The sequence below is a fragment of the Myotis myotis genome, unplaced genomic scaffold (assembly GCF_014108235.1).
Source record: "Myotis myotis isolate mMyoMyo1 unplaced genomic scaffold, mMyoMyo1.p scaffold_m19_p_2, whole genome shotgun sequence".
Lineage (NCBI taxonomy): Eukaryota > Metazoa > Chordata > Mammalia > Chiroptera > Vespertilionidae > Myotis > Myotis myotis.
Genome location: NW_023416324.1, coordinates 26877324 through 26895475, shown reverse-complemented (window position 1 = coordinate 26895475; position 18152 = coordinate 26877324). Strand labels below are relative to the sequence as shown.

The window sequence follows — 18152 nt, the reverse complement described above, 5'->3', positions numbered from 1 at the left end:
TGCCTGTGGGAGCCCTTCTTTATTGGGAAATAAATACAGTCAAACAGGTGGGCCAGCCAACATCTGTAGTTCCGGGGGCCAAGAGGAAGGCGTCTGACTTGCTCAGAATTCAGATCTCCATGAGCTGGTCATTCCCCACGATCACCTCATTTACTCGTTTGGCTACAAAAGAAAAGAAAAAGGTTGTTTGAGAACTGTCAGCAAAAGATGTCATCTTAAACCCAATTACTTTTAATTCTGTGTTCATAAACATCTATTCCTCTCCCAAGTGGCTCTGCTCTTGGGAATACAACTTGCCAAAGGAGGACATCATCTTCCCACACAGCAGGAGGGTCTGCTCCATGCACCTGGCTTTCAGGGAGACTGCACAGGAGGGGAAGGAGCAGGGTCTTAAAGGATGAATAGAGTTTTCTCAGGCAGTGTATCAAAGGGAAGGCACTCTAGGCCACTAGAACAACATGCGGGAAAACATAAACATGTAGGAAAGGAAAACATGAAATACTGTGGCGTGGCCTGGGGATAGGGAATAGGGGAAAAGAGTGAGGAGAAATGAGACTAAATGGTTAAATGGAGATATACAAAGGAAAAAGGGAGTTGCCTCATCTGTAATATGGAAATAATAGCATCAACTGTATAGGGTTGTTGCGAGGACTCAATGAGTTAAAGAATCATTGAGTGCTCCATAAATAGTGGCCATTGTTATTTTCATAGAGTCCAAACCCATAAGCCCCTCCATGACCTGACTCTTTGTACATCTTTAGCTCCATCTTCCACCGTTCTCCCTTTGTACCTAAAGCCATATATACTATTTTATAGCTCTAGATCTCAGCACATGCTATTCCAACATGCCTTACTTCCCCATCACACTCTTATCCCAAATGCCCTAATCAATCACCTTCACTATGTGATTAATGCCTTCCCGCCTGAGCTGTCCATTTTCTGCTTTGTGAGAACATCCTATCTAATACCTGTCTCTATCTCTGTATCATTATTTCATTCTCCTCTACCTCACTGTAAGGCTCTTGAGGGCTGGGGCAGTGTATTTATGCTCATAACCCAGTGTTTAACACAGCTACTGGCACATGAAGGATTTCAGAGATTTGGGATAATGACAAGGATAGGTATGTAAGTGGAGAGCTAAAGTTGAAAGGAAGTGAAGGTTGGTGGAAAAGTTAAGGAACTTACGAAGCTAAATTATGAAGTTGGATGTTTCACTGATGAATATGTTTAAGTCGTCCAAGATGTTTGGAAAAAAATCGGGAGGGAAGAGGAATACTGTGAATCCTCAATATATTTATAGAAGTGCCCTGAAGCTGATCAGTGGTGTGATGAAAGGTGAGGGTTAGCTTTAAAAAAATTTTTTTAAAAAATTGATTTCAGAGGGGAGAGGGAGAGATAGAAACATAAATGATGAGAGAGAATCACTGATCGGCTGCCTCCCACATGCCCCCCACTGGGGTGGAGCATGCAACCCGGGCATGTGCCCTGATTGGGAATTGAACCGTGACCTTCTGGTTCATAGGTCAACACTCAACCACTGAGCCATGCTGGTCAGGCTGTATTTATTTCTTTACTCATCTGTCTCCCTATAATAGATTATGAGCATCTAGACAGCAAGAGGCAAGTCTTATTCATCTTTATAGATACCCTCCTAGAGCCTAGAATAAGTAGGCTGTAACTCTTTGTTGAATGTGTGGGTTTTTTGGGGGGTAAGTGAGAGTATAGATCAGGGGTGGGCAAACTTTTTGACTCGAGGGCCACAATGGGTTCTTAACACTAGATTGCCCAAGGAAGTCATTTTGACTGCTTTTTAATTTCAATTAGAAAAACAATTATGTATATAAGGACACAATGTCTTAGAATTTTGTGATTTTTTGTACAACATATAAATGCATTTATTAATAATTGTAGTTACCTCCCCCTCCTTCATTTCCGGTATATATATGTGTTATACCTATATTGCCCAAAAGCAGTCATTTTGACTGCTTGGGAAATTTTAGACTCTTATTATTGAATTGAGTAAATTTTTTATATGACCAGTTCGGCTCTGTATTGAAATAACAGTTTTCATTTTTTTTCGATTACCGTCACATGATAACATACAAGTACATGATAAATTGTCGATACTTGATAAGTTGCAGTTGCTCAATAAGCTAAACTAATACTTGTTATTCGAATCTTTATGCAGTGATACTTGTTCTAATAAGTTATTTTATTTCTTTTGCGCCCTAAATTCATGAAAGAAATGTCGAATAGAAGTGAGCTATTGGAAAAGCTAAGGAACATAAGTGAAGAGTGCTCCGATATTATTCTTTCACAATGCAGTCATTTTGACTGCTTTTGGGCAATATAGGCATATACTAAATTTCAGTCTTTCTAGTGTTAAACTGGACCGGAGGGCCGGAACAAAAGCATGGATGGAGTGTTTGTGTGAACTAATATAAATTCAAAGTAAACATCATTACATAAAAGGTCTTTTTTTTTTTTTTTTTAGTTTTATTCATTTCAAACGGGCAGGATCCAGCCGTAGTTTGCCCACGGCTGGTATAGATGTAGGGGGAAAACCCCCACATGTATAGAAGAGAAGGCCTCCAATCTCCTTCTCAAAGAGAATTTAATTGACACGTCTGTTGCAGTAGAGCAACGGTGCTTGGGGATCCTGAATCCTCAGGCCTATTTCTCTAACTTTCTCCAGTGGGAAGAAAAACCTAGGTCTACATCTTTCACAAAGTTTGCTGTTATGGCACCGCATTGGACAGGGGCAATCTCATGTGAGAAAAAAAGGACAGGAAAGAGAGGAAGAAAAGGTAACAGTGCAGGAAAGGAAAGAGCTTGAGTCATACAGACTTGAATTCTAATGTGACTTTGAGCAAACTGTTCCAGTCTTTGGGCTTTAGTTTCCTCACAAAGTTGTGGAGGTTCAGTAGGATAATTGATGTAAAGAGCCCAGCACAGTGCTTTGATACGTATTAAACAGACATTACAGAATGGGGCTGGGTCTGGTCTGTGTACTCGTGCCCTGGGAGGAGCTCCTTTTTGGACTTCAGTGAGAGGAATGGGGAGGAGACCCAGACAGTGCTCAGGCTGCCAGATTCCCTAGGGCTGGGCTGGTCTTGGAGTGTGATTGTCGATCAGGCTCCACTGTTAAGATAAGACTGACCAGAAAAAAACAAAGGTGATGCCGTTCTAGTTAGCTTCCTAGGGCACCTCCAAAGGCTACACTTTACCCTTTATCCCTCTATAGCCACGCGTCAGCCTCATTTGCTTATATCCAGACTCGGACATTTGCTCTTCCTTCATCCAGTCTCTTCTTAGTCTCCAGGGACACTGGGCTGCTCTGAAGACAGTCCCAGCTCCATCTAACATTCTTCTTGGCCCTCAGTGCTCCAGACCAGAGGGGCTAATTATCTGCTTGGCTGGGGTAGACAAAGCCTTTTGTGCTCTGTCAGACTCTAAACACCTGAGCCTTCACAGGTTCGCCCTCCCTACTCTACACTCTGCCCTCTGGTCTGCTCTTACTCTGGGGGTAGGAGAAGAGAGAGACTAGATCTGGTATTTTCGGGGTGGATGTATTTTCATGGAGATTCAGTAAAGGTGGGGGGAACCTGTAGGGGAGCAACGAGCAGTTCTAGTTCTGCTTGACCAGGGTGGGAAGCAGGCTCAGTACACACTATAGAAAAGTTCTGGGCTAGAATCAGGTTGGGAAGATTTCAAAGGTAAGAGTACAAGGGAGGATGGTAAGTTGGGGAAAAATCAATGGGATAGAAGGCAATGACAAGTCACCTATGAAGAGCTGCACTTCTGGGAAGCTAGGAAGGATTCCTATTAGCCAGAACCTGCTCTATGCACCCATGAGGTCTACTTTCATGGACAAAAGACTGATCACTGTGGTCACAGGGAAGAGACCCAAGTTCTCTCACTGACAGTGATAAGAGACTCAGAGTCTCATCAGTCTCCCAGGTTTTAACTTTGTTGGCTATGGCTTTCTACTGGCTTAAGCAGAAAGAAGGTCAAACTTGGCTACCAGGATTTTTGTCAGAAATAATCTCATTAACTGAGCATGATGGGGTTGGGTGAGAAAAGCCAGAACTGTTAGAGAATAGTTTGTTCTGGTAATGTTAGAATAGAGTAGAGCCTGCCAGTGTGGCTCAGTGGTTGAATATCAACCAAGGAACCAAGAGGTCTCTGCTCGATTCCTAGTTGGGGTACAGGCCTGGGTTGTGGGCTTGATCCCCAGTGGGGGGCATGCAGAAGCACAGGCAATCGATGAATTTTCTCTCTCTTCAATGTTTCTATCTCTCTCTTCCTTCCTCTCTCTCTAAAAATCAATAAAAAAGCATATGAAAAATTAGAATAAGGTAGAGAGGCTTACACTGGGTTATGAGAGTCACATTTTTGGTAAAAGACTGTTATAGATGTAGTGACTCTGATATATAAGTGATTGGAATTTGGAGAGGGGGCATTACTTATGAGGGTGAATGTTTTTTCCTGAAATCCCTCCATGTGAGGAAGACCGACTGGGGATTTTACCATCTATTAAGCTCTTTGCTGGTGAACACCTGAGTTACTGATGTTTGTCTGGGTCATCCATATTAACAGGTCTTGAGTGCGGCACTGATGGCTAGGAATTTGCTTTATCCATACAGTTCAGCCTCAAAGAAAAGTGATAGTGGGAACAGGTGATTGGCCAGAAGTCCTTGTAGCAGGACGGCACTGTTAGATGTACAGATCCCCCAGCATTGAGGACGGAGCAGAAAGTGCTGGGGTTCTCTACTTTAGAGTCTAGATAACTTCCCTGGTCACCTCTCGTTCAGGAGAACCAGTAAGGAGTCTCCTTGCTAAAAAACGGGCACAGAGTGTTAGTTAGTGTCAGAAAGCCCCCAAGACAATGAAGCAGCCCTATGCTCCCTGATAGGAGATGCCCTGCCTCAGGCCCTCAGTACCTGGCATTCATGCATTCTGCACATGGAATAAAAAGGGTCCTTGCAACTTAAAAGGAAGGAGTACCATCACTTTGTTGGAAATGGGGAGGAGAAGCAGCAGAAACTGTGAAATTCCAGGTTCCAGCACACAAGAAAGGAGGGACCTCTAGGGTGCTGGCAAATGGAGTTCACTCATTCAAATAGGCCTATAGAGTAAACTCTTTTTAAAAACAACAAAAGGAAGCAGCTCCTGGCTCCAGGAGGGACTGAAAGAAGAAAGCGCTGGGGGATGTTTCTACTTTTTATTGAGCAGGAGATAGTTTACAAAGACAAAGAGGCAGGAAGGAGGTGGAAGAAACACTATGTGGGGGTCACAAACCCAAACAAGAGAACAAACCACAGAGAAATACAATGAGGAGCTGGGAGGGGCCAGGATGACAAAGCAGCTCCACAGACCAGATGAACAGCGGGCCCCTTCCAAGGCCTTCCACGGAGTCAGAGAAAAGGCTGGGGCTCTGAATCCTATTTTAAAGAAACAACCAACAGGTCCCAGCTGTCCAAGAAACAAGTTTCTCTGAAACCTCAGGGTAGGCTCATATGTTGAGCAGGAGGAAAGAGCAAGGACCCGAGGTTCCTGAAGATTACAAAAAGCTTGTATGTGAAGGCCAAATACATTTTTCCTATTGGTCCGGGAAAGATGGACTAAAAGGAGAAATGGGGTATCATTGATCAAATTCTGCTGGGCAAGCCAGGAGTGGCTTCTTCCTTTTTTTTTTTTTTAGAGAGAGAGAGAATGGAAGGGAGGGAGGAGGACAGGAAGAGAGAGAGGGAGAGGGAGAGAAACATCGATGTGAATGAGACACATTGACTGGTTGCCTCCTGCATGGCGCCAGGGATCAAATCTGAAACCCAGGTATATGCTCTTGACTGGGAATAGAACCCATGACCCTTGTGGGTTGATGCTCTAAATACTGAGCACACCAGCCAGGGCTCCTTTGGCCTATTTTTTAAAAAATCCTCACCCGAGGATATTTTTCCATTGATTTTTTAGAGAGTGGAAGAGAGAGGGAAAGACAGAGAGAAATATCGATGTAAGAGATACACATCGATTGGTTGCCTCCTGCACAAGCCCAACCAGGGCCTGGGCTGGGGAGGAGCCTGCAACCAAGGTACATGCCCTTGACTGGAATTGAACCCCAGATCTTTTGCTCTGCAGGCCAACACTCTATCCACTGAGCCAAACTGGCTAGGGCTCGTTTGGCCTTTCTAAAGGGTATCTGGCAATAATTCAGGCTGAAGACCCTGTTTTGTTACCTACTAGTTAGGCATCTTGGGTAAATTTCACTTTTCAGTCTCAGTTTCCACTTCACCAAATGGGTCAATAACGAATCTTATTCAGAGGACTTCTGTAAGAATCCAGTAAGACAGTGAATGTGAGAACATTTTAAAGTTTTAAACAGTTTTAGGCCCACAGCATTCCAGGAGGGCAGTGCCATCCATGCTTTCAGAGTTGGCGTTTCAGCTGCTGTCCAGCCCTCTTACCTGGGCTCATATCTGTGGTGCTGCTGCTGACCAATACTCCTGCTCAAAGGTTTTCTGGGTGGAGTCTGTCTGCCAGTAATTGAACTAAAAATACCGGCCTTCCTTGCAGCTAGAACATAGGCATATGACACTGGCTTGGCCTATCAGGTGCAGCCACCCCAAATCTTGGGCTGGAAACTAGTGATACAAAGAAGTAGGAACTAGGCAGCATCCACTTTGGAGTTGCTGGGTGGTTGGAGAGCTATTCCAGTGTTCAGTGAGATGGCAGCAGTGTCTACATCAGAATGGTTTGGGGTATAAATCTTTGCTATAGTCCATTTTCTAAGCTTAATTTGGCAGCCATTGTAGAGCTGTGAGCTAGTTTCTCTTCAATGAATTAAATTTAAAAAAATCCTCACCTGAGGAGATTTTTCCATTGATTTTTAGAGTGGAAGGGAGGAGGAGAGACACAGAGAGAAACATCAATGAGAGAGACACATGGATTGGTTACCACCCCCCCCAGTACCCTCCCAATGCAACCCTGTCGCATGCACCCCGACCAGAGCTGGGAATGGAGCCTACAACCGAGGTACGTGACCTTAACCGGAATCAAACCTGGGACCCTTCAGTCTGCAGGCTGACGCTGTACCCACTGCGCCAAACCAGCTAGGGCTACGTTTTTAAAATATGTTTTTATTGATCTTTAGAGAGAGAGGAAGTGATAGATAGAAACATCAATGAGAGGGAAATATCATCTATAGGCTGCCTCCTGCATACTCCTGGGGATCAAGCCTGAAACCCGGGTATGTGCCTTGACTGGGAATCAAACCAATGACATCTTGATTTATGGGTCAATCCTCAACCACTGAGCCACACTGGCTGGGCTGGTATGTTTTACATTTTTTTAAAAGATAATTATTTATTGTTGAAAGTATTACATATGTTTCCTTCCCCCTGCATTGCCCCCCTCTAGTCTGTCCCCACCTCCTGCCCCAGGACCTCACCCATTGTCTGTCTCCAAGGGCCATGCATATATGCATTATCCTTGGTTGATTACTTCCCATGCTTTAATTTTTTTTGATACATGTATGAGTTTATCTGTAAGATAAATTCCTGAAAATGGAACTGTTAAGCCAAATTTAAAAAATTTGACAATGATGTTAATCCCCCTGCATGAGCAAGCAGCTTTACCAGTTTATGTCCTCACCTCTGATGTATGCATGTGCTTGTTCCCCAATCCTCACCAGCACTGAGCACCATCTGTGCTGGTGTGATAGGTAAAAAGTGGCATCTATGACTGTAATTTGGGTTTTGTTTACCTTTGGCTTCAATCCTCTGGCCACTTCCAATTAGGCAGTCCTTGATGTCTGCTCCCTTCTCGATCACAGCATTGTTGCAGATGACACTGCCCTGGATGTTGCTTCTGTAACACAGTAGCCAAGTCAGGAAGTGTTTATGGCTCTCATCACCACCCTCACCACTATGGGCTGGGGGTTCTGGCTCCTCCACAGGCTAGGAGTAGCTGGTCACTCCAGTTAATGACTACATGCCTGAACTTATTACTAGAAGCAGAATGGCTCAGCTGGGTCAAGGGAGGACCTGGCTTTAGGGAAGTCCAGAGTTTGGATATGCTCACAATGACCTTCTCCTTAAAAGCCCGAAAAGAGCACACTCTGACTTCAGTTCTTTAGGCACCCCAGAAATAAACTCCACCCAATATTTCCTCCTTTATTTGGAGGTGGAAGCTGGTGCTGGTCCCTGGGCTGACTCATCCCTCCGCCTCTCATCTGGGAATATATACACCAAGATTCATTTGATATATTTGCAGCTCAGATCCTGCAATTTTCCTAGGAGATCAGCTATGGAAAATAGTGGGTGCCCCACAACTCATCACAGACTCTGGTTAAACCATATGCATTTAGGAAAAAACGGATGCTTTTCAAACCAGCTCCATGCCACATTAAAGACTACTCCAGATCCTCAAGCCACACTCTCAAGAGTAGCAACACTTGCTCTTAACATTTAAATGTGTTTAAAGAGCATCTTCCTGGCTCCTGAAATCTTCACTAGCATTAATTCATACCTACTCTATGCCAGGTACTATGCTAAATACTTATGTATATTACAGGAGTGACAAATCTAGCCATTTATCAGAAAAATCACCTGGGCAGTGTTAAAAATAGCAATCAAAACCACTCTCCATGTCTGGGCCCCCATCAATCTTTTTGGTAGGTCTAGAATGAAGGGCCTTATGCATTTAATTAGGGGGAAAAATGCTTCCTAGATGATTGTGGGAGTATCATTTTTACCTCAGATGTAGTAAAAATAATAACCACATTTTGTAGATAAGGCAACAGAGATGTTCAACCATTTACCCAAAACCACATAACTACCAAGTAGCAGATCAAATCTAGGTTTGCCTGACTCCAGAATCCATACATTTAACCATAATGTCATACAAATAAATCAAGGGGAGAAAAGGCTGGAGGAAGCCTGGACCTGCCAGGTTGCTTTTCTGAGCTGAGATGGCTCCAGAAGGATCTCTGTGTTAACGGGCGATATTCAGTGCCCTAAAGAGTCAGGGCAGCTGGAGGGGAGAAGGAGGTGAGAAGAAGGGTGTGAGCATCCACTGAAGCAAAACAAACAAAAATAAAACACCAATTAAGGAAAAATCCTACGAAACCTATGAGGAAGGGGGGATAGAGAAGGGACAGTCCAAGTACTGAAACTGTCGATGCACAGGCCATTAAAAAAGATCCTCCCAAATGCCAACACTTTAGTAAAATGTGAAAAATAAATATAGCACTTCATGGCATTTCAGAATCTTCTTTATCTCTGTTCTTCAAGTCGGTCGGAAAGCAGTGAAAGGCCAAAGCCACAGCACCTCTGTGGTATGGGCTAGAGACGGGCAGAGACAGTATTAGTGTGTGGGTGTTTTTTTTTTGGATCAAAGTCAGGATACACTCACTGGACAGGCATTAAGAGACTTTCTAGAGCTTTCCAACTCTCCCTCTGCTTCAGACGAAGCAGTTCAGTCAGAAGTTAGAGTGGTTCTTGTCCTTGGGGAAAATTCTCCCCCAAAGAACAGTAATGAAGTATAGAAAGCCTCAGATACACAGGCGCCTGGGACAGAGCAGGCTTGCAACTGGCTACTAGTTTGTCACTGAAAATCTCCTTTCTTTTTCCAAGGTGAGAGAGGGGATGCTCCTGCTCAGTGGTTTTAGGAGCCTGTGACAGCATGCTCTGGAGCTAGGCAAGAGGTAAACATGGTCAGCAGACAAAAAACAGCCAACAGAAACTCAAGCAGCCATAATTAGACACTATTAACTGGCTACTTTGGAATCTGGGATATAGGTGGGAGCCATTTCTGAAAGGAGGAGGCTGGAACGTTTGAGGTCAGATTCCCATAGCAATGAGTTCTCCTTGGGTTTAGCAGGTCTGAATGAGGTCTTCAGAGCCTCCCATATTGCTTTTCTCATCTGGTTTGTGTGTAACACCCTCTGGACACATAGAGTGTCTGCAGATGTGATGGAAAAAGTTGGGTTGATAGATGGGAAGCTGGGCGCTCTCCTGAGGCTCTTGGCCAGTGGATCTGTGGAAGGCTTCGAGATGAACACCTGACAAAATGCTCAGTGAGTGTGAAGCTCTTTTCTACCACTCGCTTCTTCCATTGTTCCTCATCATCATGCTGCAGTTACAAGTCACCTCCATTAGCAAGGCTGAGGTTCTCTGGAAAAATTTCAAGTCAATATACCCTTCCCTCTGTCCAGAAAGAAACTCCAAGATTAAGGATTTTACTGGAAGTGTGTGCGTTTGCTCATGGTAGAGAGGAAGGACAGATACTACTGTATGAAACAAGCCCCCTCATTGTTGCCAATCCACAGTAATGACTGCCTTTTCTGCTCAGTGCTTAAGGTGTGGGGGAAGGTGCCAGAACTACAGTTTTTGCATCTAGTTTTAACTCTCAACTGGGTACTAAGGACTTTGCTGTGCTAATGCCTGGTTGTGGTATCTAAGAAGCTGCTCAGAGATAGCCAAGATTAATGCTATTTTTGTTTGTTTGTTTGTGTGTGTGTGTCTATATGTTTTTTTGTCAATCTTTACCTGAAGTCCACTGATTTTTAGAGTGGAAATGAGAAGGGAAGGGGAAGGGGGGGGGAGGAGAGAGAGAGAGAGACAGAGAGAGAGAGAGAGACAGAGACAGAGACATCGATGTGAAAGAGGCGCATCGACTGGTTGCCTCCCCCACATTCCACAAGTGGGGCCAGGGATTGAACCGGCAACCCAGGTATGTGCCCTTGACAAGGAATTGAACCCAAGACCCTTCGGTGCACAGGCTGTACTCTAACTGCTGAGAAACACTGGCCAGGGCGATTAATGGGGTTTTGGTCCTCATTTCTCCTTGGTGGGGTTAAGTTTTAAGCACAATTGTAGGTCTTGGTAAATTATCCTGCTAACCTTAATGCTTCAATGAAGAGGAGGCCGTGAGGAAACACAGAGGTCTATGGTAAGATTATTGCTTGGCCAGGCACACCAGGCCACACACAAAGCACTTTATATTCATTATGTAACTTAGTCCTTTTAGCAAACCTGTAGGGTAGTGGTATTTACTCTAATTTTTACAGAGAAAATTGAGGCTCGCAGGGGTTAAGCAATGTGCCCAAGCTTACACAGTGGTGACTCTGTGTCACGGGCTTCTGCCTTAGGTGTTGACTTGGCAGTATTTGGCAAAGAGCCATGAAACTTCTCAGTAACTCCGAGGACAGGCAGGTTCTTCTCTAGGGATTAGTTGGCAGGCTTTCTAAATTTACTCATAACCTTTTCTAGACATGTGACTAAAGATCTGACTCACTACTTCAGTCTAAAGATTATGGCTGAGTCATCCATATCATCCCAGATACCAGAGCCTCCTAACCTTAGCTCAGTGATTTTTGTTTAAATCCTCACCAGATGTTGAAGGATGGAGGGAGGGAGGAAAAGTATAAGGGAGGAAGGGAGAAAGAAACATAGAAAAATATCAATTGGTTGCCTCCCATATGCACTCCGACTGGGGATCAAACCTGAAACCTAGGTATGTGCCCTGACCAGGATCAAACCCTTGACCTTTAGGTTTACAAAATGATGCTCCAACTGAGTCACCTGGCTAGGGTGGGTAGGATCTAGATTTTATTGTGTCTGACAGATATTCTTTTTTTAAAAAAAAATGTATATTTTATTTATTTTTTTTACAGAGAGGAAGGGAGAAGGATAGAGAGTTAGAAACATCGATGAGAGAGAAACATCGATCAGCTGCCTCCTGCACACTCCCTTACTGGGGATGTGCCTGCAACCAAGGTACATGCCCTTGACTGGAATCGAACCTGGAACCCTTGAGTCCACAGGCCAACGCTCTATCCACTGAGCCAAACCGGTTAGGGCCTGACAGATATTCGTTAGTCTGTGTATGGGTATGTGGCAGTTAACCTAGTGTTTTCATTTTGTTGAGTTTCAAGGAGTGAAGTACTCAGCTCTTTTTCTAGAAGTAGACAGGGCTCTCTTGACAGATACTCAGCCAATTACAGTACAGGGATTTAAACCAGGGATCTCTATTTTTCATTCAGTAAATACTTACACAGTATCTAGTATAGAAAATGTACAGTACTAGAAGTTAAGGAATACAAATACATATAAGAAGTATTTCTGTATTCAAGGAATTTATAGTCCTGTTGATGAGAAAAGAAAGAGGCAGTTAAATGCCATGTGAACATAAGTTAAGTGTTATGGGCGCCCAGGGAACACAGAAATGGGGAAAATAATTTCTGGCTAGGACAATTCACGAAGGTTGCATGTAGGAGCTATAACAGCCGTGGGCAAACTATAGCCCGTTTGAAATGAATAAACCTAAAAAAAAAAAAAAAAGACCGTACCCTTTTATGTAATGATGTTTACTTTGAATTTATATTAGTTCACACAAACACTCCATCCATGCTTTTGTTCCGGCCCTCCGGTCCAGTTTAAGAACCCATTGTGGCCCTCGAGTCAAAAAGTTTGCCCACCCCTGAGCTAGAATATGTATTGGACCTTGAAAGATGGGTAGGATTTATACAGATAAAGATCTCTAGAGAGAGGCAATTCAGGCAGAATGAATGTCAGGAATGAAGGATAGTAGAAAAGTAAGGGACCCAATTGGCAGGGCAGTCAGTTGAGTGTAGGTGAAGAGAACATTCAGGGTAACAATGAGCAGCAGTATCATCTTGTTTAGCTCTGAGGGCTCCACTTGCTGCTTGCAGAAAGCATGGAAAATCTAGGTGAAAACCTGGCTTCCTGGCCTGTCTACATGTGAAGGTACTATCCTCGACTACAGCTTGGGTCACTCACCTTGGACTAAGAGGAAATGCAGATGGACTACAGGGCCAAAGATGCAGAACACAGACGGACACTAAAGTCTCGACAATGAACTTTTCACTAGACTTTGGATTGCTAAGCATCAGCTGTCATATAAATTGGAAGTGGTAGAAAATGAGAAAGACAGGCAGGAGCCGTCTCTGCATAGTCTCGCCTACACCTTCCCCAAGGTGGTCCTATTAGCATCCCTCAAGCCCTGAGGACCTTGGGCAGGTATCCAAGCCACTGTCCAGAAAGCCTCATCAGTTCACTACTGAGGTAGAGACAAGCAAACAAAGAATATGAGAAAATCTTCCAGACAAATTTATGCTCCTACTCTACCAATCAGTCCAGATGTAATAGCAGCAGAGTAATCAAATCTCACATAACTGCAATTTAATTACCTTTCCCACATTTACCATAAATAAGACTAAATGACCTGAAAATAATGGGGAAAAGTTCATATGGGATTCAGGATGTCTGATCTTATCATTAAACCCATGTGGGCTATAGCTTTACTTCAACTTGTTTTTTTTTTAGAGAGAGTAAAGGGGAGGCAGGAGGAGTGGGGGAGAGGAGAGAAAGAGAGAGAGAGAGAGAGAGCGAGAGAGAGAGAAATATTGATGTGAGAGACACATCGATTGGTTGCCTCCTACATGCACCCCAATCAGGGCTGGGGATTGAGCCAGCACCTGAGGTATGCACCCTTGACCTGGAATTGAACCCGTGACCCTTTGGTCTGATGCTCTAACTACTGAGAAAAACTGGCCAGGACTAGCTCAACTTTTTTAGTTGGAAAAATAGCAGCAGATGCCATCTAAACCTTTATTGTTTCCCCAGCTAGAAACCTTATTAGGCCATCCAGAATTATACCTTCTCCAAAACAGTAATTGACTCTGAGATATTATGCAGGCCTTTTCCATGAACTTCTCTCATACAAGCAAGCTGGAGTTTCTTAGGAAGCCTTGGTTTTCTCACCAAGTCTCTTCATGTCAATTCAGGACACTAACACTGGACTTTAAGGAGGAGCTAGAGAGCTGATGCTTTGTCTGCCCACCCACAGGAAGGGAGGAAGAGGCTGTTGGTTAGAGTAAATGGTAAAGTTATGGCACTGTTTCCCTGGAATGTCTAAGGCAAGATGATACACAGAGTGGAAGTGACAAAGCCTCCTGAGCTACTCTGGAACCAGGTGATCAAATGGATAAAGGCTAGTGCAGTTCTGGTTTTCAAGAGAATGGTGAGGTCTGTCAGTCTCACACAGGAATCTAGAATGGGGCATGGAGTAGCAGAGGTGCAAGGAGAAAAAGTTTGGAATGCCACAATTTATTTATCTGTAAAAATGCAGGACTTGAGCTGGAAGACTTCTAATCTCATCTCTGCCCCATCTCACTCTAACATTCCAGGACTCGGTGTTGGAGCTAGATCATGAGAAATCTTGAAGTTCAAACTTTATTCTATAAAGGTAATGGAGAGTTTTCAAATGTTTTTTTTTTTAATAGGTCAGAGATAAGAGTAAAGATATCCTTTAGAAAGACAATGCTGGCAACATACTACCTCCGTGAAATGAGATAAAGTAATGGTGATGATAATAAAGTAACAGCTAACATTCTATGTGCCATGCACTGGTTTTTATTATGGCACTTCCTCCCTAAATCCTGCCTATTGTCTTTCTGCTCTAAGTGCTTTGTCTGTCAACTCCTTTAGTTTAGTACTCCTCATAAACCTGTGAGGTAGCTCAGTTTTTACCCCATTTTATAGTGAGAAAATCAGGCACAAGGAGGTAAAGCCAATTTCCTAAGTGACTAGTAAGTTACAGACCCAGGATTCAGTCTGGCAGTCTGATTCTAAAGTTTATGCTTTAGATGGTGGATTACATAGTAGGAGGATTTGGAAGAGAAAAAAAAATGGAAACAGGAAAATAAGTTAGAAAAGACCACAGTAATTCAGAAAGAGGTCTCTACGTCTGACCTCTTCTCTCAACCTTTAATCAAACTGGGTACCTAGATACCTTCACACATCTGAATGAAGTACTTCCAATCTCACGTGCCCTACACAGGCTTTATAGCCCCACAAATATACTGCTCCTTCTCCCTTCCTCATCTCAGTGAGTACTACACCATCTACCTGTTTACCCAACGAGAAACCTGGGCTTCACCTACCAACTGTCCCCTCCCTTGCCCTTTATATACCTTCCTTGCTCATTCTTTGTCAGTCTCCTTAGATCCCATTTCTTATGTCTAAAATTGCTGATGTTCCCCAAGATTTTGTCTTGGTTTTTCTTATAATGCCACACACTATCCCTGAGTGATCTTATGTGACCACTTCTATGCCAACCATTCCCAAATCTGTACTTTGCATAGGCTTCTTTCCTGAACTCCAGTCCTGCACATCAAGGTTGCCTGCCATGAACGCAACTTGTCCCAAGTGAACTCATCATTTCCCTGCCTACCAATTAGTAATGTCTTGCTCCTCCTTTTTTTTTTCTTATGAGGAGGTGGTAAGGGGCGAGGAGGGGTGTGGTGGAAGAGGGGGTGTGGTGGAGAGGAAAGGGGGGTGGTGAGGGGCAAGGAGGGGTGTGGGAGGTGGTGGTAAGGGGTGAAGATGTGCAGGAGTGGAATCTCTTGCTCCTCCTTTATTGATTTATATCTTAGTGACTAGCACATGAGAAACTTTATTGCTCAAGCAAAACCTGGGCATCTTGATTTCTCGCCCTTTTACCTCACATATTTAGGCAGTCACCATGTTTTATAGTGTTTATCACCTTATTATTTCTCCTTTCCATCTCCACTGCTGTTGCCTTAGTTTAGGACCTCTTTTTAAATTTTTATCTTAAATTAGTTTACATTCAATATTATTTTCTATCCGTTTCAGGTGTACAGCATAGTGGTTAGACAATCATATTACAAAGTGTTCCCACCAATATATCCAGTATTCACCTGGCACCATAGTTATTATAATCTTATTGACTATATTCCTTATTTTGTACTTTACATCCCCATGACTATTTTGTAGCTACCAATTTGTACTTCCTTTTTTATTTACTTATTGATTTTTTTATTTCTAAATATATTTGTATGATTTCAGAGAGGAAGGGAGAGGGAGAGATAGAAACATCAATGATGAGAGAGAATCATTGGTTGGCTGTCTTCTGCATGCCCCTACTGGGGATTGAGCCTGCAACCCAGGCATGACAGGCTCAATCCCTATAGGGCAGTGGTCAACAAACTCATTAGTCAACAGAGCCAAATATCAACAGTACAACGATTGAAATTTCTTTTGAGAACCAAATTTTTTAAACTTAAACTATATAGGTAGGTACATTGTTATTAACTTAATTAGGGTACTCCTAAGGCTTAGGAAGAGCCATACTCAAGGGGCCAAAGAGCCGCATGTGGCTCGCGAGCCGCAGTTTGCCGACCATGGCCATAGGGGAATCGAACCATGACCTCCTGGTTCACAGGTTGATGCTCAACCACTGAACCACACTGGCCAGGCTATTTATTTATTTATTTTTTAGAGAGAGGGAGGAAGAGGAAGAGAGAGAGAGAGAGAGAGAGAGAGAGAGAGATATTTTGTTGTTCTACTTATACACTAGAGGCCCGATGCACGAAATTCGTGTGGGGGGCGAGGGGGAGGGTCTTCTCAGCCCAGCCTGCACCCTCTCCATTCCAGGACCCCTCGGGGGATGTCTGACTGCTTGGGGATCGGGCCTAAACATCCCTCTCACAATCCTGAACCACTGGCTCCTAACTGCTCACCTGCCTGTGGGCCTGATTGTCCCTAACTGTCCCCTCTGAAAGCCTGATCATCCCTAACCACCTCTGCCTGCCAGCGTGATTGCCCCTCACTGCTCCCCCTGTCGGCCTGGTCACCCCTAACTGCCCCCACCAGCCCGATCACTCCTAACTGCCTCTGCCTGCTGGCCTGATCGCCCCCAAATGCCCCCCCGCCCCCCCCCCCCACTGGTCTGGTTGCCCCCAACTGCCCCCCCTGCTGGCCTGGTCGCCCCACGCAGCCTGCTGTTCGGTTGTTTGGTCACCCCTCACTGCGACCCCTGTTGGCCTGGTTGCCCCATGCAGCCTGCTGCTCGTTTGGTCGCCCCTCACTAACACCCCTGCTGGCCGGGTCGCCCCACGCAGCCTGCTGTTCGGTTGTTTGGTCGCCCCTCACTAACCCCCCTGCCGGCCGGGTTGCCCCACGCAGCCTGTTCGATTGTCCATTTGGTTGCGATGGTCGCTTAGGCTTTTATATAGATAGACTCATTCGTTTCTTCTTGTATGTGCCCTGACTGGTGTATCAGGACAACACTCTAACCAGTGCCAATGTGTACTTCTTAAGGCCAGACAGTAAAAATGCTACAAAGGATATAAGACAGGTTGATGTAATGGAGAGTACTGGGACAGATTATTGCTGATAGGGTAGTAAGCAAAGCCTCTTCTTAAATGGTGAAATCTGAGCTAAGATCAAAATGAGGAGATGTTTCTGAAATAAGAAAATATGTTACCATATTTTTAATTGCCTAGGGTTCTTTTTCTGTTCTTTGAAATGACAGGTTACTTGAAAGTATTTTTCTCTCCCTGCAGAGCCTCTGTTTCTTCTCAGTTGCTGTTTTCTATTTGTTTGATGTGGTGTCTATCTTTCATGATAGAAGCTTTCTTTAGATCTCTGGTGATCTTTGATTATGTCTTTGTATTTAAGGGAGAATTCTAAAGAGCTGATTGGAAGCTCTAGAAACATGAATGAAATTTGTCACTACAGGGTGATTTCACTGGGCTGTTAGTAATCTCTGATGCAAACAAATTTAGGTTTTTCTTATTGGGCTGGTTGGATTCACCAGAGAAGATTCTTCTTAACTTTTGGCTGAAGGCTGAGGGCTGGTTGCAAGGGTTCTGGAAGTCAAGCCAGGTTGTGGGCTTGGGGAAGGACAGATCTTAGTGGCAACAGCCCTGTGGTCTCCAGCGTTCCTGGTTTTTTATTATGGCACTTCCTCCCTAAATCCTGCCTATTGTCTTCCATCAGTCATTCTTTCTAAACAGCAAAGGCTTAACCTTTAGCTCTATCTCTATTCTCTTCCCAAAATGCTTCTCCCAACCCTCACTGGGAGCTGTGAGTAGTTCAGCTTTCACCAGGCTTGCAGTCTTCCCCTATACTTCTCTCCTCTCAGTTACTGGACAGAGAAACCAACAGATGTGTGAGCCAGAATCAAACTCAGGCTGGTCTAGCCCAGAGGTCTTCAAAATTTGTTTTATAGATCTGCTTCACATCCTATAACAGGGGTGGGCAACCCCTGGCACACGTGCCAAACATGGCACGCCAGTAACTTTTGCTGGCACATGAAACCCTCTC

General features: G+C 44.1%; 1 protein-coding gene across 3 annotated transcripts in view; it reads right to left on the bottom strand.

The window, feature by feature from the left end:
* EIF2B3 (eukaryotic translation initiation factor 2B subunit gamma) overlaps positions 1 to 18152 on the bottom strand; it is a 96086-nt gene continuing 77934 nt past the window's right edge. For 2 of the 3 annotated variants that reach the window (XM_036350542.1, XM_036350543.1), the window contains exons 11-12: positions 7763 to 7866; positions 1 to 162 (exon numbers count right to left, since the gene is read on the bottom strand). In XM_036350542.1, coding sequence (XP_036206435.1) covers positions 110 to 162; positions 7763 to 7866 — 157 coding nt within the window. In that variant the 3' untranslated portion in view covers positions 1 to 109. Of the gene's footprint in view, positions 163 to 7762; positions 7867 to 8942; positions 9031 to 18152 lie in introns of those variants that run through there. The other variant, XR_004974125.1, reaches the window with a different exon arrangement.